The sequence below is a fragment of the Tympanuchus pallidicinctus genome, unplaced genomic scaffold, assembly GCF_026119805.1.
Source record: "Tympanuchus pallidicinctus isolate F22 unplaced genomic scaffold, pur_lepc_1.0 scaffold15, whole genome shotgun sequence".
NCBI lineage: Eukaryota > Metazoa > Chordata > Aves > Galliformes > Phasianidae > Tympanuchus > Tympanuchus pallidicinctus.
This window is the reverse complement of record NW_026294669.1, coordinates 24,623,499-24,646,204: the sequence shown is the minus strand read 5'-3', so window position 1 is coordinate 24,646,204 and position 22,706 is coordinate 24,623,499. Positions and strand designations below refer to the sequence as shown.

The window sequence follows — 22,706 nt, the reverse complement described above, 5'->3', positions numbered from 1 at the left end:
GGAGATATGTGAGAAGCAGATCTTGCAGATGCAGCATGTCTTTGGAGAATATTTACATGTGTGAAAGCTCAGGCTCATGGCCAAATTATTTCATGTGGGCAGAGCTGCATTGTTTAAAGGTGTATGCTCTGTCTGTGGCAAACACTTTGAAATACTATCTGATGCCAAAATAGTTTACCTTTATGATGGATTCGCAGCACGCTTAGTGAGTTACTGTGGATTACCAACCCTGTGTAACTTGTTGGAACAAAGTAAGCTCAGTTACATGTCTGAGGTTTCAGTGTAGCTCAGGTACTGACATTTCAGTTCCAGAATAGCTCATGTAAAACAGAAATCCGTAGCAAAGAACACCGCAGAATCCATCTTACAATGCTATCTAGCCTGTCCTTGGAATATTCCTGAGTAATTTTTTGTGAAGATAGAAAGGATTTTTCTATCTTTTGGACTATCAATCAAAGGTAGCAGAATTCAGGTATGTGTTGTCAGGTATTTCATGGCTTCCAGCTCTTTCTGTGTAACTTGAGGTTACATCTTGATTCAAGCTCAGGTAAGGTATTGACAGAGATCCCTTCCCTCTAGTCTCCTCTTAACCCTAGCAACTAACCTAGTATGTATGTACATGAATGATCAGTCAGGGCTGAGAAACTTTCTCCCCTCTTTTAAAAATTCCTCTCTTCTGATACAAGCATCCAGCTTTTTTTTCCCCCCACAGATGATAACTGTGCCAGTTGTTTCCATATACTGTCTCATTCAACTTGTACTGCTTTGCTTTCTACTTTTGCTTCAATTTGATATGCTTTTCTGCTCCTGTTAGCCAAATCCATGGCAAAGTTATAGCTATGAAGAATATTTAGAAAAAAATACCTCTGACAAATGTAAACAGTATATATTTTTCTTAAAAGAGACAAAATTTTTCCAGTAGTTGGCTTAAGGTTGTAGAGAAAGAGTAACAAAAGAAAATCAAGGTTGATAAAATTATCTGGGAGGAAAGTTGCTCAGAATTTCAGTTTGTTGCATATGTTCTTTCCATTTAAATTTTGAATGCCTATATGCTCATTGAATTGCTGTTTGGGTAAAAATTTTAAGGGTCTGAGCTGGGCGTTGAATGACTGACATCCATTGAGGGCTGGGCTTTGAGGCGCGCAGAGAGTACTGTAACCAAATGGCCTTGGAGGTGGATAGCAAGACCTAGCCTGGGCTGCAAGGACAGCAAATTTCACAACAGTCCAAAGCAGGTGTGAAGATTTTAGAGCACTTCAGTTCTGAGTGAACTTGGGAAAGGTGGATCTCTTCAACTCTGTAGGAGAATGAGTTCCGTGATTCCGTGGTATTATATTAAAAGCTTTAATTATGAAGAAGTGTAGAATTCTCTTAAAGGAATGTTGGTATTTTTCAAGAATTTTGTGGGGGCCACTGTTCTGAGGTACCAGATTAAATGGAGGAATGATGTGATATTCTGTGGTATTTTTTCCCCTGTATGGTCACTCCAACTATACCCAGTAGCAGTGTTTTCAGAGTTTAAAAAAAAAAAAACAAAAAAACCCAAAACAAAACAAAACAAAAAAAACCTTACGTGTTAAATGATAATACTAATTCCCTCCACCCAATTATTTATTTACTTATCTATTTATTGCTGTAACTACTCTGGATAATAGATTTTTGTACACATATACGTTAGAGAATAGAGAGATTTTTATTATGATAATGCTGAGCAAAATTCAGTGACATTCACGCTTGTTTCAGAGCCTGTTGTTGCTGGTACAGCTGCTGTTGCTGTTCATTTGTGGCATGTCATCCAGAAGGAAGGGCTGATGAGACAGTTCAAAATGTGTCACTTAAGCACTGAAAATGTACAGAAAGTATCAGAATTCAATGCTTCCAGAAAGTTTCTGCACGGTGGGCTACTTCTGTTCTTGTTTACCCTTTAAATCCCTACTCTAGTACTGCTCAACTGATCTCAATCTTTCCAGTAGCTTAAATCAACATGTTTTTGAGACACTTTGTCCTAAAACAGAAATCATGAACAGACTTTCTGCAAAGAAGGCAGCAGTTGAGTGCTTTGTATGTGTTGATCTAGCACTGCATGAAATGCTTTCTTACTGGACTAAGCCTAATCATGCTGCTGAAGACAGCGTAGGGAAAATGTCTTGGTGTCCACATAGCCCTCTTGTGGAGCAAAATAAAATTTGTTTGACTTTTCAAAGTAAAGGGGAAATGCCTCCAGATCCTTTTCCCATTTGAAACTCGAAATAATGTTTGCTTACAGAGAAAGCATCTTTAATCATAAAGTGCTAAATAGTTTGGTGTTGCATTCACAGTTATTTCTACTCTCTGCTAATAACTGTTCAGCGAGTTCGTGTCTCTGAAATAACAGTGTCTGTTTTCAGAAACGTGACACAAAGAACAGGACTGGATCAGGAAGTAGGTTGGGGGTTGCTTCTCGTGACTGGTCATGAATTGCAGGATATTCTTTCACCTTCAGCTTGTGCATGGATTTTATTTTTAGCTTCAGAAATAACAGTCCCTTAACATTTCTTAATTCCATTTCCTATTTGTTTTATATTTCTTTTCAAAAATAGCACCATTTAAACTTGCCTGTTTGATATAGTCAGATCAGCCCTTGAGAACTGACATTTTCAAGTGTAGGTGTTCATTACCAAATCACTCTGAAATATACAGTAGTTTTTGAAATGGACATGCCAGCAAATGCAGTAGAAAGCAGTAAAATGACTCCATTTGCTTGTGCTGAAGGGAGCTCTATGACCTGAGATCCTCCACCTATGAAGGAAATGGAAAGAACAGTAGGTTCTAGTATTAACCACAGATAACAGGCGTTTCACACTTAGAACAGCGTTATTCTCATCTGCATGGCAGAAAGATTTGATTGGCAGATTTTAAACTGTTCTTCTCTTTCATGGTATAGATATGTCACAAAATTAACACAGGTTTTATATGAGAAGCTAATGTGAGCCTTGAAGTATTTTAAATAGGAATTGCAAGTGGCAATTATTCCCTTCTAGCTCACCTCCCTTCCATCATAGTAAGAACTCTGAGGTTTTTCAAGAAAGTAAATATTTATTCCTATTATTCAGGCAGAGAATAATGTATTTCCAATAGAGCTGATTTTCTCAAAGCTTAGTGGAGATGTATTCTGTTTTTTAAGAGCTGTTCAGTGTTCAGGCTCCCAAAAGTTATCTACCTACCTTGACTCCCTTGAATATCTAAATTGAATGTTTATATGTATACATGTCAAATGAACAGATCCAGTTTTAAACGGATGTGTGTGAATGTAAGATGACCCTGAGTGTAAAATACCTCAGCAGCTTCTTCGTATGTAGTGTAATTTATAGGAGCTGCAAATACATATGCTATTATTTGAGTCTGTTGATATTCTGCAGGCAGTTTAAGGTGGGGTCAAAATGTATTCCCAAGGAAGTTAAATAAATGCTCTTTTCTTCCACATTGGCTGTTTCAAATTATATTTAATTTTTTTAATGTTCCCACAATAAACCACATAAAGTATTTTCTTACATCGGAGAGCAAGCGGTCTCTATGTTGTTTTACTTTGGGAATCATTTAAAGAAAGATTTCTTTATGCTGTTCAGGAAAAAAAAAAAAAAAAAGAAAAAGAAAAAGCAGGAAGTTGAATAGCGTGGAATAGAGAAGCTCTGTTTTTCTCCAGGGACAAAACTTGCTTTTAGTCTTGCAAAGTTGATAAGCAACAACATCAGCCTTTGAAAGAAACCTCTTTCTCTTCCAGTTGGAAAATATGGAGTCAATTTCATGGAAAATTCAGAAAATGGAGTAAGTAAAAGAACAAAAAAACTTTTATTTGTGGTGTTCAGCATTTGGTGTGCTATTACTGTAACTAGTAGTTCTCTGCATCAGAGTTTAGCATCTTTGTTTTCTGGTCCATCAGTAAAACCAGAAGTCTCTTACGTGTTGGTGGATGGTCAGTGTGTGTAATACAGAAGTAACAGGGAATCAGTTTCTGCTTTGGATATGAGGTACATACACTTAGTGTGATGCCCCCTTGCCTCAGTTCTCCTCTTGAAATGGAGAAGAGGCAGTTCCCTGTGAAGTGGCAGAGGGGGAGTTTCCCTCTCTGCAAGGGTAACAGAAATGGAAAGTGGGTCACTCCAAAAGTCTCTCCTATTTATTTTTTTGGAAAATACAAAAGACACAAAGAACAGAATAACACTTTTTGGTAGAGCAAATTCTCACCTACAAAACATAGTCACCACCATTACCTCCGCATTTTTCTCAGTGATGATAAAGAGGCTGCATGCTGTGCTTGTAAAAACTTGCATGCTGTCTGGATCATAGCTTGTCTTCTGCACTGTTCTCAGCACTGCTGAAATGCACCACTCAGCCCTCACATCCGCTCTTTGGTCTCCAGAAACATTCAGCAACCATTGATGAATGTCAATGGGTGCCATTTTTTTTCTGTGTGGAACAATTCAATTCCACCCCTTTGCTTCATCTGCAGTTCCGTGTCAGACGCCATTTTGTCAGACTGCCCCTCTGCTGCCATCTGTCACATTGCAACAAAGGAACAGAATCTGGTGGGAAAACTCAACCGCCACTGCCATATCACCAGTATGCTTTTCCTGGAAACTTGAGAGATAGGCAATACACAGCATGGAAATGTTCTGACAGCGCAGTATTCAACCAGTAATGGCCTTGCCATTTTGTATCAAGCTCGGGTTTCTCTGCTCCCTTTTCCTGAGAGAGGCGGAGAGCTGGGTAGGCTTTAGAAGCGAAGTTATGCTCTCTCCTTTGACAGCGATCAGAGGAGAGGGCATCCAGAGCAGCGACCAGGAGCTTACATTCCTTCTCTTAAGTCTCACGTTCATTGCTGTGGAAAAATAACTTTGATACCCATGAAGTCAAGGGCATCTGGCACCTTTCACAAAAAGTATTTACATCCACCAAGCAGAAAAACAATCTGACAAATGGAAGAAGCAACTTTAAATATACAAATGTGTGTGTGCTGAATACACCGACGGCAGCATCTGAGAGGATCCACAGTTGTGATTAGGCTTTACTGGGGCTTGGTTTGGACTATATTTGCCATGGCTTTGCACTGGTGTTCAGGATCCATTCTCCATTTACATATAAGGTTCTACTGTCCAGTTTAAAGCCTTTGCATGTCCATAAGTCCTAAGGAATGTCAACAGCTGTAGAGAGTAACCTTCTCTGTTCCACACGTGCCTACATATTTCTCTTTGTTAAGATTTTTGAGGAGTAATGCCACAAAGCAGCAGTGATAACCTGTATGTCCTATATAGGCACCTTGCCTGTTCTATTTTCAGGGAGCTGTCCTTAATTTTCTATCAAACCTCAGCTTTGCTCTCTGTATTCTGCATGTGATGAGAACTACTTTTTAATTACCAATTGCAGTTTGCTTGTGTTTCAGAGCAGCTCTGTCACATCTATTGCAATAGCTGAGAGAAATAGCCTAATGGGAGGCTAATGAGGAACTGGCACTCATCGTCTCCTCCTTGTGATCCTGCTTGCTTTCTGCATTGTTAATCATCGTGACAAACTTTAACAATTTAGCTGTGAATTACTATGGATGATTGCAGAAGATGAAACTTAAATGACCTCTTGGGTCAGAGTTATGTCTGTTGTGTGCAACACCAGGATAAAATCCCAGCAGAACTGTGGATTTGGGAGTTTAATCAAAGGGCTGGTGTATAAAAGATAGATGACTGAACCCTCAGAACTTAGGCTTTAAACAGAAAAAAAGACTTATTTGAAAGAGTAGGTGTAGGCATTCATACTGGTGGCTTGGCTCCAAGTGGATAGAGGTAGCTAAAATCCTGAAGATGTATGGCTCAGGTTCCTCTCTGTGCTTTTCTTTCACTTCCTTGTAAATGAGTGTCCAATATTCATCATAAATCTTTGTTTGTTTTGTTTGCAGGAGTTGCATAAAGTGCTGCTTTTAAAGATCTTGTTCAAACTTGTATGCATATAGATATATATTCATACATAGTCTCATTTGTTTCTGTGCTTGTGTGTTTTTTTGCACATTGTGTGATTTTTTTCCAGCACTTTATACATGAAAGTCTTCAGATTCCAATATCTGCATATAAAGAGGATGTGGATCTGCTGAAAGCCAAACCTCCCTTCATCAGGTTGTTTGGTCTAAGTGCTGGAGAATGTTGTTGTAGTTGCTTACTATGGTATATAGTGGGCAATTACGCCACAAGCAAACATTGCAGCTTCACGGAAAGGATAGGCATGAATAGTCATTAGTTTCACAGAAAGGAAGGAAATTACTCTTTTCCTGATTATCAGGTGGTTAATTTCAGTCTTTCCAGAGTGGATTTGTATTGGTGAGGTGTTAATTCAAACAATGAGCACAAAGGAATAGTGAATAATTAAAAATGAAACAAACTGAACTCCAAATATCTGAATCCTTAAAAAGTAAGTAGCTTATTTCTTGTTGTTCAGCTTAAATTAACTCTGGGAAAAACAAATATCTTTTGTTAGACTGAATTTACAAATTCACAATTAATGCAACTGATTTTATACACTTTGGATTTAGTCTGATGTGTTCTTCAATGCTGATATTATCTGCTCATATTAATATACAGCTTGATAACTGGTGGTCCTCTGGGTGGGAATAGTAGTCACAAAGTGAAAGTAGTCACAACTATCAGGCAGTTATTTGTAAGTCTAGTAAATTAAAGCTGTTTTGGTTTTGTTAATTTGTACTTTGGTTAATATTGTATTTCCTCTTTTGAAGCCACTTTCGAAGGCTTCTCCACATTTTTTTTCTTCCATACATGCTGTTTTTGTTCTACAGACTGCTTTTTTTGTCTGTTTGTTTTTAAAGAAAAATTCTGAAGTGTTTTAAGATGCATTTGCTTTTTTCTGCACAGCTGTTCAACTTCAGATCTGTTACTTGTATGAAAATGTTCTCCCTTATTCTTTTTTATCAGATTTAAATTACTAGTTCTATGCTCTGCAAGTCCTTCATTAAGTCCTACACTTACCCAAATGTAGCATAAAAACTCCAGAACTTCATTAACTTACCCTGTTGAAAGGGCAAAACTGACACAACGAAATAGAAACAACTTCCGTGTTGGAAAAGAATGCAAACAAGGGGTAATTTTTTTCACTTACTTTCTTCCCAGCATACAACATTGAAAAATTATCTGAAAAGATCACGCTGGTGAAACGATATCGATGGCTAATGTGTTGTATATGCAGAAGTGTTGGACTCACCATTCCAATTTTTACTCTGAGCACAGAAAGAATTTAAACATAGGAGGCTGTAGGAACCAAGCTTACATTCCTCAGGGATGTAAGATTCCCTCTGTGGTAGATCAAAACTGTAGAAGAATGAAGTGATATATTTAGCTCCAAACAGAAAACAAACAAAACAAAATCTTTTCAAATTAAGTGGAAGTTTGTCTGCAAAATCCTATTCTCTATTTTTTTGCTCACAGATACATTGCATGTGCAGGTCATACAGTGCAGATTTGGTAATTGTTCATCAGTGCGAAAGTCCTTTTCAATTTAAAAGGAGAAAAAGTAGGTAAAGCATACTGGCAGAAAAAAAATTGTCTTTGAAATACTGTGACTTGCTCTTCCTAGTGAGGAAAAAAAGCCCTCCTTTTCCATGAAAAATTGTCTCCACAAAATTTCTTCTGGATCCTTTGCAGCTGTGATTTCATGTTTTCCACTATGACAAGCAGGGTGAAGAAAATTGCTGTGTGAATTTTAATCCTCCCATGCTTCAGAAGGATGAAACAGTTGAACTGTCTACTCAGTACATGTTAGAGCAGTCCCCATCAGCTTCAGTTTATGGTGAAGGAAACAGCCTCTTATAGACAACTGTTCACCATCTCAAACTAATAGAAACCATTGCACTCATCAGAATACTCCCTGCACCAAGAAGGTGAAGAGCAATTGACATGTATGTAATTCTACTTTGCTTGCTGAGGTTTGTCTTTCAGCACAGATTGTATGTGAACGTTTCTACCCAGCAATTTTCTCTCGGCTTACTCAAATAGTGCTTTGGAGTCCTATGAATTAATTGCCTCATAATAACTGGATCTGAAAAAGTACCTACAGAGATTGACTCATTTTACAAGTAAAATACTCTGCAGATCTGCAGTTAAATGGTGCCTGTATGCACCCTATCCCAATATTTACAAAAGAACTGCTATGAAAAGAGCTCTTTATCAGCTGAGATTCACCTATCAGTTACCTAGAAGAAATAAGAAATTTAAACATCAAGAAATACACAAATGAGGTGCCAAATCATGAGGTCTTCTAAAATCTTCCTGCTCTCTTTGGGTAACCCAGCTATCTGTCAGACATTTGCAGGTATTATGTCCCACCACCATCATTTTCTCCAGGTCCAGACTCTGTCCTGCTGTAACAGAATCTCCATCCTTCTTTCATTCGTAGCTTTTTCCTCTTCATACAAGCTATCAGCATTTTATGTTATATTGGCAGAACAAGAGGAGCTGACGTGGAAGAAAGACAAAGCTGATTGTTTTGCTAGAAGGAATTTCTGGCTCCTGATAGATTCTGTAACTTGTGAGCCATAACAGTAGTGCTTAAAATTGATAATCTTATCGACTGAAATTTCAGTCTTGCTTCTTCTCACTATGTAATTCTCTCTTTTTTTATTTATTTTTACTGGAATTAGTAGAGTTGATACCTGGAAGATTTGCAATTGACTGAATTCAGTCAGTTGAACATTTTAAGTGTCTTGCGTTAGTACAAATGAGGACAGCTGTTAAGATTATTCCTTCCTCTAGAACATTTAGTTTTTGATAAAGGCAGGCTGACAGACCAAGAACTGATTTAAAATGGTATGATGAACACAGTACCATCAAAGTCAGGTGAAGCTATGGTACGAAGATACCAGGAGAATAATATTCCCATTTTACTAGCTGAGAGGCTAAGGTATATGGAGAGCGTGAGTGCTGACCACAAACACAAAGTAGCCTCTTGACAGAACTGGAATGCAAGCCAAGTCTCCTAAAGTCCAGTTCAAGCATCTGACCATAGAATTACACTGACTGGTGGGCAAGAGGGCTAGTAACTCACACTTTGAGAAGTTCACTTTTCTCTTGCATACAAAAAGAGATTAATAATCATAAACACAAACTGAAGGTATCTCACCATACAGTTAACAAATGATGCTTTCAGTGTGGCTTCTTAAGCATCTTTCTGCTCATTCAACATTATTTTCTATAAACCAGAGTGGTCAGAAACAAAGTAGTACTGTTGAAATCTTCTTCTACATAACAAAAAGCAGCCTGCAACTGTAAAGTCCATTTCCATTCAGCAGCCACCACATCTGTTGCTTGCTTGGACACCAGCCAGAATGATTCATTCACATGTCTAACATTTATTTTGGTGAAATACTGGGATTATACAGAAGGGCAATATTTCAAAACTGGGTTTAGCAAACCAAGGGAAGTTGGAAACAACTTCCTCACAGCTGAAAACAAACACAGTGTTATATCATTCTGCAGCTTTATTAAGAGGAAGGCAGTAGCCAAGTGAAGCAGCTGGAATCACACTGAAGTCACTCTGAACTCTACAGATCACTTCGTTCTTCTTTCTGCTACAGAGAGCACATCCCTGACTTACAGTGTGCTTTCTTCTAAAGAACTTAAGAAGGTAGGTCAATCTTTCTATTAAGAATTACATCTTTCCCTTCCTTCAGAATAACATGCATCTACAAACAAAACAATCACAAGCAAATTCTGTAAGGCAGTTAAAAGAGTTTCTTAGTTTAAGGAATGTGATACTCATTTGTTTCAAAGGCTATTTTGAACCAACCCTGAGGCAAGAAGGGATGTGAAAATAAGTGTGAATTTAATTTTTAATAACTTTCAAATGCGTTTATAGGCTGTTAAAGAAGTATTTTAGCCAGCCAAAGAATGCCAGCTGACCTTGGCTGAAATATCTCCCCACACCCTGCATTAGCTTTGTTTGCTTTAAGGCTTAGTAACAGTACATCTCCTACAGCTATCACAAATTCCAGTAATATGAAAAATAAATACTTTGATTCTGATCTGGATGCCTGAACAGGAATTGGATATCATTTCAACTTCAAGTAACAAATTGATTGTTAACAACTGACAAACCTGTAATTATTAACAGGGTAAGAACATAATTATTCTGAATAGTTACAGTCATGCAGATTTATAAGGAGTTCCTTATGATCTGATCTGGAAGGTGTGTGTTTCCCCTACTATCATGAAGTAAGGTGAAATAATGTGAATCTAGCTGTCACTCAGTGTGTGGAATAGGGAGTTATCTAGAAAACAACAAGATTTGAAGCTTTCTGTATGAGCGTATAATAAGCAAGGCTGAATTCCACCTCCTGTTCAGCCTTAGTGATGGCCATGTCATTTTCCCCTCTAGACTTTTTAAATGCTACCTTGCAAAATCAAACAAAATACCAGAACTCTTTTTGTAGCTTTATAAAGGATGCATGGATTCAGGAGGAATTAAGACACATTTGCCTTCTAGCTGAATAAATTTTTCTTCCTGAATAACATCACATTTGAATTTTCCAGTCTGTGATCTGTTGTTAGATATTTTTGTGTGTGAAAATGTGAATTCCACTATTCCAAACAGTAGACAGACAGTTCAACAGACTACAATGTTCTGCAAAATGCTTATATTACTGGCTTTTCTATTCATTTTATCTTGTGGAATGTACCAACAGTTCCGATGTTTCTCTCAATACAGTTGCTGGTTGTCTGGCTAATTTTCACTCATTATTTCTAATAATGGTTTGATTTGTGTTCATTCAATCTGAAGCTATAAGTTCCATAAGAGAGCAGATCTGCATTGTTGCTGGCTTTGCTGAAAAGAACTGAGTTGGAGGAGCAGTTTCTCATGGCACGTTACCAGAAGGAACTGCTGAGATTGGGGTGGGCGGTACCCAAGAGACATTCGGTTTTAGAAAGGAAGATATCATGCATGGATCATCTCTCCAACACTCTTTGCTACTTTTACAGTGTGTTTGAAGCTCCTGACACAAAAAGAAAAATTATCCTCAAAGCATTTGCTTCTATGCTCTTATTTGCAGCATGTTCCAGATGCCATGGGCTTGGAGACTTGAGATTAAAAAAACAAACAAAAAAAAGCACATCAGGCTATCACTGCTCTCTTGCAAAGATAATTTTTGCTGCCTTGTTGCAGATCTTTTTCACCTGCCCACTGCTTTACTGCATTACATTTCTTAAGAGTATTCTTTTTGTTGGTGGGCCCAATGACAAATTAATCAAACCCGTTTCTATAAGACAGGTTTGTTTTCAAGGGTATCAACAAAGGCCAACACTCCAGAAGACTCCTGACTTTGCCAAGTACATTAGCTCCCAAAGAGTATCTAGTTTCCAATACCTACTGTTAGTCTTATGCTTTTCTAACCCTAAAATCATTAAGTTAAAGTTTTAACACATTTATAGCCATAGGCCATCTAGTATCCAGGTATACTTGTATAAAAATGGAAGCCAAACAAATTAAATTTTCCACAGTTAGCCTAATTTTTTCTTAATATAAACCAGGTCACCACATGCAGAGAAAGCAGAAAAACATGCACAATCTCATTTATAATTTCAGTTTTAGAATTCTTGATTAGATCACATAAATCACAGAAACATCTTCCAGGAGGACAGGGAACAATGTATTCCCACCTCTGTTAACTTCGTCTTCTTCCAAACTTTTCCTGTTTCTTTCTTCCCTTCCCTAATATCTCTCCTGTACCTTTCTGACACTCCTCAGAAGAAATATTTCAAGAACTACAAGAACCAGCATCTTTTCCCTTTATCCACAAGATTTGCCTCTTCAGTGCTTTGGCAAGGTCTGGATTCTACCTTCATCTCTTCCTTTGGATCTGCTGTTTGGCTTTAGGCAAGTTACTTCTGATCCTTTCCCTATTTCTCTTGTGTCTATTTATTCTGTTTGGATTATAAACAAGGCAGGAATTGTCTCATATTATGTGCTTACTGCACCTCGATGCAGTGAGGCTTTGATCTCCAAAGCCTACAGACAACATAAAATACTCACCTCTTTCAGCAAGTGTGAGCCTGGCACAGCAAGTTTTGATCTCTTTTGAAGCTACCTGGTTGAGAGAGGCAAGAAAACTGTGAGTAGAAAGTCCCTGAAGCATCAATGTAATACCATTTTCATCACTCCCATTTCTTCTTTCTGGTCATCTTTCAAAGAGCTCAGACTCATATTGTTCAAGTGAGAAGTTTCATGATTGTTAAGAACCATTGTCCTTTTAAGAAAACTAAGTAAGACATTTCTCAGTGCCTTAAACTCTTACTGGAGTGTATTGTGCCTTGTCTGGTGAGTCTAATTCCACATGACATAAAAGTGATTTGCACAGATAATATAGGAAACCCGTAAAACCAGTATTTCCAAGCTTCTAGTTTAACATCTGAATCAGATGCCATCTATTCTTATCACTGCTAGGGAGTGTTCCCTGTACCATATTAGGGAAACGTATAAATATCCAGTCCTGCTGCAGTTGTTTTACTACTATGGTGTGGTTAGTTGTTGTTTCCCCTCCCCTCTTCAATTCTTCAAGAATACAGGCAGTGCTTATTTTAGACTTAAGCTTTAAGTAAAAAAAGTCATAAATAAAAATCTTTGTATGAATACTAGTGGTACACAGTGATTGTATTACAAGTGCTGCTCCAAAAGTAATGCCTCCTATTTTATTAAGTCAGCCCGCAACATCAGAAGCAGATGTTGATGGTATGGCAATAGAGGTTGAACCTTCTCACTTTCATAATGGCTGTTTTCTATCATATATTTAATTGGCTTTAATCAGTCTGCTGACACAATGAGTGGTCTGAAAGAAATGCATTCACTGTATTCTATGCTCTCATTTGCTCCTTCCTGTTAGGAAAGAGGTGTAATTAATGCATATTTTTGCTGAAGCAGAACAGCCTCTTAGGAACGCTTGTCAAAGTTGCATGACCGTGTTATGATCATATGAAAGTCAATCAACATATTCTTCCATCACAAATGTGCAACAGTTGCAGTGTAGAAGTTGCATATAACTTTTGCATGAGAATGGTAGAAAGTCATGCTTGATTAGAAATACAGACATCTATTATCATAGACATCTGTTAAGCTGAAACACCTCAATTTTTAAACTGGATATCTCCATTATCCAACATACGTAGTTACCATGATGGCTCATAGCTAAAGAAAGTAATGACAGCATTTGAAGAACAGAATACGTACAAAACTCAGACCTTACTGATATAAATAAGCATGGACAGAGATCCAGGCTCCTTTTCACAGTAGAGAAAACCAACTAAAATCTGCAGAGCTGCCCAGGTGCCTGCTCCCACCAGAACAGTGGGCATCATGTCACAGGACAGAGTCCTATTTTAGGAAAGAGAAGGTATCCAAGAGGTGAAGCTTGGTTTCTCCACTCCATTGTGAGTGAAAGGATGGCATTATTTTTAAGAAAGGAAGGTCAGACTGTGTTTGAAGAACCAAGCAAGGATTCTATGTTTAGCACCTAATTTATCAGAGACTTCCTGTAGTTTATTTTCAACCGTCTTTGTCTGTAAATCTTCTGATGATACTTCCCATTGAGTCCAGTTTCACTACAACCTCTGAATACTTAGCTGTTAGGTAAATAGTCAGACACTTCTGACATATAGGATATAAGACCATATTTTAAATCTTGAGATAAACTGTTAATCTAATCTTTTGTCATTTTACTGACTCTGCTTGACCTTTTAATATGTTTATGGCCACACATTAGACTTGCAGAGATTACAGTCATGCTTTACACTCAAAAGAATACCAAAAGAGTTATTTCTACTTTTAGCTGTATTAGCAGAGGGGAATGAGAGCAAGAGCTGACTGCACAGATACAAGGTTGTCTCCTCCCAGTGCATATCCCAAGGACATTCAAGTTCCCATGTTTTCTTTAGAGATGGAAATCTTAGTGCATTGTAGGGATCTGTGTGAAAATAAATCAGTTTCTACACAATGGAGTTGCTGGTTCTAGAGACTTTTGAGTTACCTGTTTATGAAAATGATAAGCTGCTCAATTGCAGCAGTTATTTGGATGATTTGTCATATTCAAACCAGAGTTACTGTAGATATTTTTCCTATTACAGAAGTATTTTTTAGATACAGAGTTGGGTTTTCCATTTGTTGTTTAACATTTCTGTGGCAGCAGAAGTCTGTGTCTGAAATTATTGTTTTACCAGTATTAACTGTGTCTGTTGTATAAGTTAATCTCACTGCAAGAGTCACTTAGTCAGTACAAAATGTTATGGGACTATTATCTGGTCAGATGACTTCAATACCACAGATGAAGTGGTGTGTTATGACTAACAGTATCATGTTTGGCCTTGCTTAAAGACAGTTGCTTTTGGCATAAGTTTTAGAAGACGTCTAGCTAGGACATGGCATATGCATTTCTAATGCTGTTTCAGTGAGAGACACAATGGAGAATGATGATTTATACTCCTGTCTTGTCTGCTAGAGCAAATCGATACCTGTATTGTGTCTTGAAAGTGTTTCCAGTTTGTATCATACCTATCATGATGCATTCAAGTTGTTGAATTCACAACAGTATACAAAGTAACTTTGTTACTGTGTGTCTTCTGACCATGAGAACAATTGTGCATTTTCATGGAAGAGAAAATATGCACACAAGCCTTGATTCTGCTTTTCTGTGTACCAGATTAAACAGTCAGTTTCCTAAAAGCTTTATCTAGCTTCTAGGAGGATCAGATTTAAGCTTAAATTATACCATGGCTATAATTTAATCTTGTAATATGGGTGTACCAGACACTTCTTGCTATAAGAATGTTTCCACAAGGAGGCAAGTGGTCATCTTATGTACATAGTTTGCTGCCAGTTTGTGATCTCACCAGTATTGTCTGTTAACTTCAGGATCTTTACTTATGCCTTTATACAACACTTTCCAGAAATATCTCTATATATTCTTCTAAAAACTTGCTCAGCCATCTGTGTTTTGAACTTCACAGATAAACCACTAGGTGAATTTCATGTTTATGTATTTGAAGCTACATAAATTCAAGATTCGGCACCTCAAAAGCTTGAAGATTTTTCAGATTTTTTTTTTCTTTCAAATGAATTGTGTCCAAGTTGTGAAGACACAGCAGGGCAAGCAGGCTTTGAGTGGCCTTTTGGAAAGCTCACTGTTCTCCAACATGTAATTCTTACAGACAACAAACACTGAAGTGAATCAATCAAAGAAGCTTTCTTGTAGCCATAGATCATACATGCAGAATATGATATGCTCAGAATTATTAGTGAGGACATTAAAAGGAGGGGTTTTGCATTATATGCCCTCTATGAAAGTAACTACTGAGACAGCCAACTCCATGTACTATAATTTTCCTATTAAATCAGGGCCAGCCATTGAGACCACTGAAATCAGTTTACCTGCCCAAAGGCTCTCAGCCTTTTAAAGGCTGTTTCAACTGTTTATCACACTGAACAAATAGAGTTGGGGTGGCCACTCAAATATTTGTTATCTTCTAACCGACACAGACAATAATAAGCTCTTTCCTTGGACTTACTTGTAAACTCCTAAAATTTTAGGTGAGGGAGAGACTGCATGGGCTGCAGCCCAAACACATGGCATAAGTTACCGGTGCAATTAAATTGGACCCTAACTTGCATGTTGCTCAGAGAATTTTGAATTCCTATGAAGTGTTCACACACTGCGTTCACACACTGCGTTCACACACTGCGTTCACACACTGCGTTCACACACTGCGTTCACACACTGCGTGAGGTGGAAGGAAATAGTGACTGTTTTGTTTGTCTTCTCCTATTTTAGACTGAAAACCCAGCCTAATTTCATTCCAAAGCCTCAGGGCTGAGGCATGGAAAGGTCAATGACTCCCCTTGGCCAAAGAGGATGCATGTGGCACAGCCAGGAATAGTCATAGAATATGTCTCATAGAACTGTAAGGCCCTTCTTACTGTGACAAAAGTTGTTCTGTTGTGAGCAGGTTCAACCATTTGTCTGAGCTGTCACTATGGTTCACCTTCCTAGAATACTATAACAGTGGCAGAGAATACAAATTTCAGACACTTGTAATAAGAAACTGCAAATCTGTCAATTCAGATCTTATTCTGCATTTCCTCCCTGAAATACAGAGAAAGGCACTGCATGTGACACATGGTAAAATTTCTTCCCAGCAGCTTTTAGGCTTTTTTAGATACATTTATGTTTTAGATACATTTTATTAACGATCTCTGTTTCTCTGAACGTTCTGTCCTAGGATCTGAAATGCATTAACACTGAGCATCATCCTGTGATACTTCTATGAAGTCATTTCTTAAATGACTTCAGTTTTACAGAAGGGGACAGGAAATGAAGCCTCCTAATCAAACATTCTGAAACCTATTTGCTTAACATTTAACAACTATATTCATAATTAAACCACTGAATCAAGGAAACTCAGTTTCCATAGCTGCTTGTTACCTCAGCAAACAGGAACAGACATCAGTCAAAGGACAACTGCTAAGCATACACTTTACACAGACTGTGTACTATTTAGAAAGACAGGATGTAGTCTAAACTTGGTTATATTCATCCAAATGCAATACGACACTGTTCTGTAACCTGTAGCTGCCCCCAGGTCCTATTGCCAGGTCTCTGACCACATTTTCCTGTTTATTAAGAAATACTTTCCTCCCTGTGGCCCATTTTCGCAGCCCTGGACCAGTAGAGTGTGAGACATTGAACAGCATCATCTCTCTCTCTCTCTTTCTAACAATAAGCCTGAGAGCCAAATAGAAAAAAAAAGTTTTTCCTACTGGACCTCTTTTTGCAGAGAAGTTCATGGAAGAGTCTTCTCAGTCTGGAAATTAGGCCACGTGGCAAAGATTGTGCAGGAAATCAGAAACAAAATAAGGAATAGAATTTAATTTCTTCACTTTCAAGATCTGAACTTGGACTTCAAGATAGTTTCTGCTTCTTAAAGATTAAGAATAAATTAACTCATATGTTTGGGACTGTGTAACACAAAGAAATATCTGCTGTGAATGATAGTTAACAGTTGTCCCAGGAGGGAAAAAAAAAATAAATCTGCATCCTTACTGCTTTAAAACAGCATAGCTCCACTGAAAATCCCCTGCTGCTTATCTTTTCCAGAGCAGCACCTAATGCCATGAATCTTGTCACAGAAGTGTTTTGTATATATGGGATGCAGCAGCTTCTGGGCTTTGCAAATTGAATTGGCAGTCTTGAGAAGTCTTAGCCATATAGTCTGCTTTCATCATCTGTGCCCTGAGAGCAATGGTAAACAATGTTCCTCCCACTTTTTTACCTCACTGCTGATACTGTGCTGGAAGACTGGAAGTTAGAGATAAGTGAAAGGGTAGCCTTGGAAAAATATTTCCTCAAAGTACATTGCATTCTAGATGCATGCTCTTTGGGTGGAGGCTTGTAAGTATTCAGTGTTTAACTTTTCTTTCTGCTGTACGTCACCCATGAAGTTCTAAATATTAAATGAACCTTGCTGGGCAGCAGGCAATCATCTGTTATTGTTGTCGTTTTTAGCCCAGTTAGGAAGAGATAGTTTAGGGGTTACACTTTAAGGGAGAAAATGCTTGAATCCAAGTGTTGTATTGTGCTAGCTATTGAGAAACTTAGATGCAAACCTGGCTAATGACTAAGATACAGGATGTTAATCATCAAGATACTGGAAAACTACACTGATTTATTTAATTGCATAAATTCATCTTTAGGTATAACTCCATATACAGGCAAGAACAGTTAAAAGCCCAGTTAACTTCAGTATTCTCTGAAACTATCCAAATGTAGGGTTGTTCCAGATGTTAGTGGCACTGCTTCTTGTTTATACCATTTCTCAGCAGATGTTGTGCTATTTGAAAAAATTACTCAGATGGGTGGTACCAGAATTTGATGCAGAGCCTACCCCCGTGGGGCATGTAATTACATGAATACAGCCCAATATGGATCATTTTATCAGGGCAGCAAAGCAAATAACATTCCTTTAGCTTGATGCAAATTGCAAGGGGCAAATGTTATCATGGCCTCTTGATAGATGAGACTCCAGTGACTTTTATTACATTTTTTTTAAACAAGAGATGTGAAGTTACACAGCTTTGTTGTTCTAACCTTGTCCCATCCATCTATAAATGATAATTCAAGTCCTGCCAATGTGTGCACATACGTAGCTTCACTTATGCAAGGAAAGTGACTTATATAAATACAGGCTTGCAGACGTGCTTCTGCAGGCAGTTTTTTCCTGACGTCCTGTTTCTGTTGTCCTTTAGCGTACCAAAATTAATGGAATTGCAGGAATGCATAGCTGGATTCCAAAAGTGCAGGCTGATTCTCTGTTTCTGAACAGAACTAGCACTCAAATGTACCATGGAGTTCATCCATGGTACAGACAGTGGGCTGGTCACATCCTGCTCTCAGTGCAGCTGAGTGCAGCCAAAGAACACTGCTTTAAATGATGACAGAAATAAGCAGAATATTTCTTTTGAATGTGGAAGATACTTTTGTCAGACCTGGGTCATCTATGCTATTCTTTTTCTGTACTTTGGAATGAATACAGGACCTCTAAGTGCTTTTTCCTTCTCAACTGTCATTTGATGTTTTCCTGTGCATTTCTTCTTTCTTCTGGATTTTTCTATTGGTTTAATGTTTTCCTTTTTACTCCTCCTGTCCCTCCTACACTCTTCCTCTTTAGCTTTAGAGGAAAATTCCTATTTGAAAAATCACATTGTACTTGCAAGTTCCAGAAGCTTTTGTAACAGAAGAAAATGGAGACGTTTTTAAAGACAAACAAAACAACCAAGTAAACAAAACAAACCAAACATAATGCATTTCCAGCTGTAGCACTTACAGTGTGTATTATTCTCCTGGAAACTTTGTTTTCTTTCCTCTATTACCTGTTTCTCCAATCACTAGTGGAAAAATACACCAGTTGAATGCATTGCCACTGAACTATTTTCCTTATATTTCCTTCTCTACATCCTTTGCTGCATTTTGTTTGGGCCGTACCCCAGGGAATCTAAACTGAGTGGGTCTGAGAATCAGCACTCCTTGATACAACAAATGAGAGTTTTCTCAAACATAACAGCCATAGGCACAGAAATAAAGGAAAGAAACTGCTTACCTTCAGAGGGTATCACATAGGCAAGAATCTGCAACAAGACTCTGTTGCCTCTACTGCCAACCCTTAAATGAGGTCTGGGAATCTCATTGCATGCACCTGAGCTCCCCTGGCTTGGCCCTGCCTTCCTGCCAGGTGTTCAATCACTGTTTCAGGCCGCGACAGCATTTCCACTACAGTGATAACATACCAAACCCAACTAGAAAAGAATACATATCACACTTCAGTAGAACTTTGCAGCATCATCCACCAGTGATGCTGTGGTCAGTGCTCTCTTAAGAAATAAAAGCAAGGAAAACAGTTCCTGGACTACTTGTCTGGAGGTTTTTTTTGGTTTTGGTTTTTTTTTTTTTTGTTTTTTTTGTTTTTTTGTTTTTAATGTATACAGCCAAATACTCCACAAGCTTTGTCATAGAGATTGATAGTTAGCAAATGATAATATGAAACTAAACTGAAAGGATTTGAGGTTACTATGTACAACCCAATAAAACAGTTTCCCTTTGATTGTTCCATTTCTTTTCTTCCCTAGAAAGCAGCTGTGCAACATGTCATTTGAAGATTTTGAGAACTACTCTTATTTCTATGACCTGCCTGAGGAAGAAGAATCACCCCAGTCCACCCTCAGCATTGCCCATATGATTTCCCTTTCATTTTACAGTGTGGCATTTCTTCTGGGAGTGCCGGGTAACGCCATCGTCATCTGGTTTATGGGCTTCAAGTGGGATAAATCTGTCTCCACGCTCTGGTTCCTTAATCTGGCCATCGCAGATTTCATTTTCGTTCTCTTTCTGCCCCTTTATATCACATATGTGGCAATGGGCTTCCACTGGCCTTTTGGGAAGTGGCTCTGTAAAATGAACTCATTCATTGCACTACTGAATATGTTTGCCAGTGTTTTCTTCCTGACATTCATCAGCCTTGACCGCTACATCCGCCTTGTGCACCCAGTTTTTTCCTACAAGTACCGGACTATAAAGAACACCCTCATTCTTAGTATGATCATTTGGATGTCAGCTGCCATTATTGGTGGCCCTGCCTTATACTTTAGAGACACAGCTACTGCTCTCAACAATGTCACCATTTGCTACAACAACTTCCACGTGCATGACAGAGAACTCGTTTTGCTGAGACATCACATTCTGATTTGGGTGAGGCTTGTATTTGGTTACCTCTTTCCTCTACTGACCATGGTGATCTGTTACTCATTGCTGATCGTTAAAGTAAAGAGGAGAACGGTGTTGACTTCTAGCAGGCTCTTCTGGACCATCATTGCTGTAGTTGTAGCTTTTTTTCTTTGCTGGACACCATATCACATATTCAGCATTGTGGAGCTCTCTGCTCACCATGACGAAAATTTGCATGACTTATTGCAGGATGGCATTCCCCTCTCCACGGGCCTTGCTTTCATCAACAGTTGTCTCAATCCAATCCTCTATGTTCTCATTAGCAAGAAATTTCAGGCTCAGGTCAAGACAACAGTCTCTGAGGTGCTAAAATTGGCACTGTGGGAAGTGAGCCGCTCAGGAACCGTCAGTGAGCAGCTGTGGAACTCAGACAACACTCATGCCCCTGTGCACCACTGCGAAACTGCTCAGTGACTGTTCACCACCATCCATCTATAAAATAGCTGACAGATTTGGAGGTGTTGTTGGCTTCACATCTGCCAGTGAGATGTGCATCTTTGCATATACAGTTTTGTATTAATGGCTGGCTTTACTGTGCTTGCTGCTTTCCTTTAAATGTTTTTAAAGGATACATCATTTGGGTGTGGTGTGGTTGCAGCGTGGACGGCCTGAATAGAAAGTCGTCTGGGTTTTCTATCAGGAATATTGTTGTAATCCTGTTGTTGACAATACTTCACTGATCACAAAAGAGCACATAACATTCCTCTGATCGCCACTGATAACACTTTTCATCTAGGCATCCTCATGTGAGAGATCATGTCAGACACCAGTGGTTTGTGAGTGTCACAAGTATTCCACTATTGTTTAAAGTAGGAGTCACCTAGCTATATCCCAGCCAAAAGAAGCTGTCATTAGCTTCACTCTGCAATCAGAAAGGTAACTCAATACAGAGAACAGTGAATTGCTGCCTTTTCCTTCTAAAGAAGCACAGAAATGTTTTCTCCCGTTGTTTTGTCTTATATTGAGCTGAGCCAGGGGGCTGTGGTTTCTTGTCATTTTTTGCTTTTAATGCCATCTGGTTGTAAAATACTAAGCAGGTGTTTCAGAAAGTATTTTGGCTCATTTGAAATATTCAAAGAATTAGTGGAAATGTTTCCCACTGAATCTGAGACTTAAAGCCCTTGTCACATGTTCTTTTTCTGTGTTTAAACTTTCAGGTTTCAGAGACTTCACAATTATCAGCTGTTTTCTGCTGGTCTTGCAAACAAAGGTTAAGATGCAGTAAAACACTTTGTCCTACTGTCTAAATAGGAGTGGAGTGAATTCAACAACATTCTTTTACAAGCAGGTAGCCAAATTCAGACCTCTCTACCAAGCTGCAGTCAAGATTGTACAGCCAAAATACAAAGTTCGCTCGCATAAGAAATAGGCAGTAGACCCAGTTGTCCTATTTTCTGCTCCAACATGTTGCCTGCTGTAGAATCACACCTACAGCAATGCAAATATACACACTAAGAGGAGCAGACCAATTTCTGAGGCAGTACCACTTGATCGAGAAGTTGTACGTGAGATAAAACTGCGAAGAATAAAAGCATAAAGCTTTAGGTAACTCGCTTTTTATTGTTACTGGCCTGCATATCTAGAGTAAAACTGGCTTTCACATAACCTACATGTTAACATGTAAGTCGCGTTTATATTGTAAATGAGGCCTTGCATGTAAAACTATGCATCTGCATTCATGCATAAGCACATCCAGTACTGATAGCTGCATAAATAGCAACTGTCTGATTGCGGTCTGTAGCTGTTTCTTTGGGCTCTGGTCTCAGAGTTTTAGTGAGGCAGAACCTATGGAATTTCAGTGTATTTAACTTTGGGCTGGAAAGTTGGTAAGCAGCATTCTTTCCTTTGAGTCATTCACTGCCTGGTACACAGTGACTCACCCATAATATTCTGGCACTATGCAGCTGAGCATGCCTAAATCAACTGTTTGCCGTTTTTCTTCACATATTCCTTGACATCTTTCTAAGAATGTGTTTTAGTGCTCCTTCCCTGACTGTACTCCAAGTGGAGTAATAAAATTCTGTTGGCTCTGAAGAATGTGTTCATTTGCTTTTCTCAGCAGCAAATACACAGTGACTGTTCACAGAACAGCACCTTCTTGACGTTTTTAAAAGATGAAAGAAAACCCTGACCTTTTATGTTACAGGAATTAAAGTTTATTCAGTTTTTTTTTCCATGCACATTAGGTATATGAGAACAAATATATGAGCAAAGAACTTGATTTTCAAAACAAGAGAATTTTACATTTGCTTTGTCTTGTGTACGTAATCAGAAAATGTTTTACAATGCTTTGCTTGGACCAGCTCTCTGGATTAAAAAAAAAAAACATACTGCCAACATCTAACCACCACCTTCACCAAAA

The 22,706-nt window shown here is 38.4% G+C and overlaps 1 protein-coding gene across 5 annotated transcripts in view; it reads left to right on the top strand.

The window, feature by feature from the left end:
* CMKLR2 (chemerin chemokine-like receptor 2) overlaps nt 1–22,706 on the top strand; it is a 23,932-nt gene extending 1,226 nt beyond the window's left edge. The window contains exons 1-3 of one of the 5 annotated variants that reach the window (XM_052674741.1): nt 5,941–6,432; nt 9,507–9,654; nt 19,690–22,706. In XM_052674741.1, coding sequence (XP_052530701.1) covers nt 19,706–20,758 — 1,053 coding nt within the window. In that variant the 5' untranslated portion in view covers nt 5,941–6,432; nt 9,507–9,654; nt 19,690–19,705 and the 3' untranslated portion in view covers nt 20,759–22,706. Of the gene's footprint in view, nt 1–5,940; nt 6,433–9,506; nt 9,655–9,909; nt 10,094–16,839; nt 17,459–19,689 lie in introns of those variants that run through there. The other 4 variants (XM_052674742.1, XM_052674743.1, XM_052674745.1 and 1 more) reach the window with 4 other exon arrangements.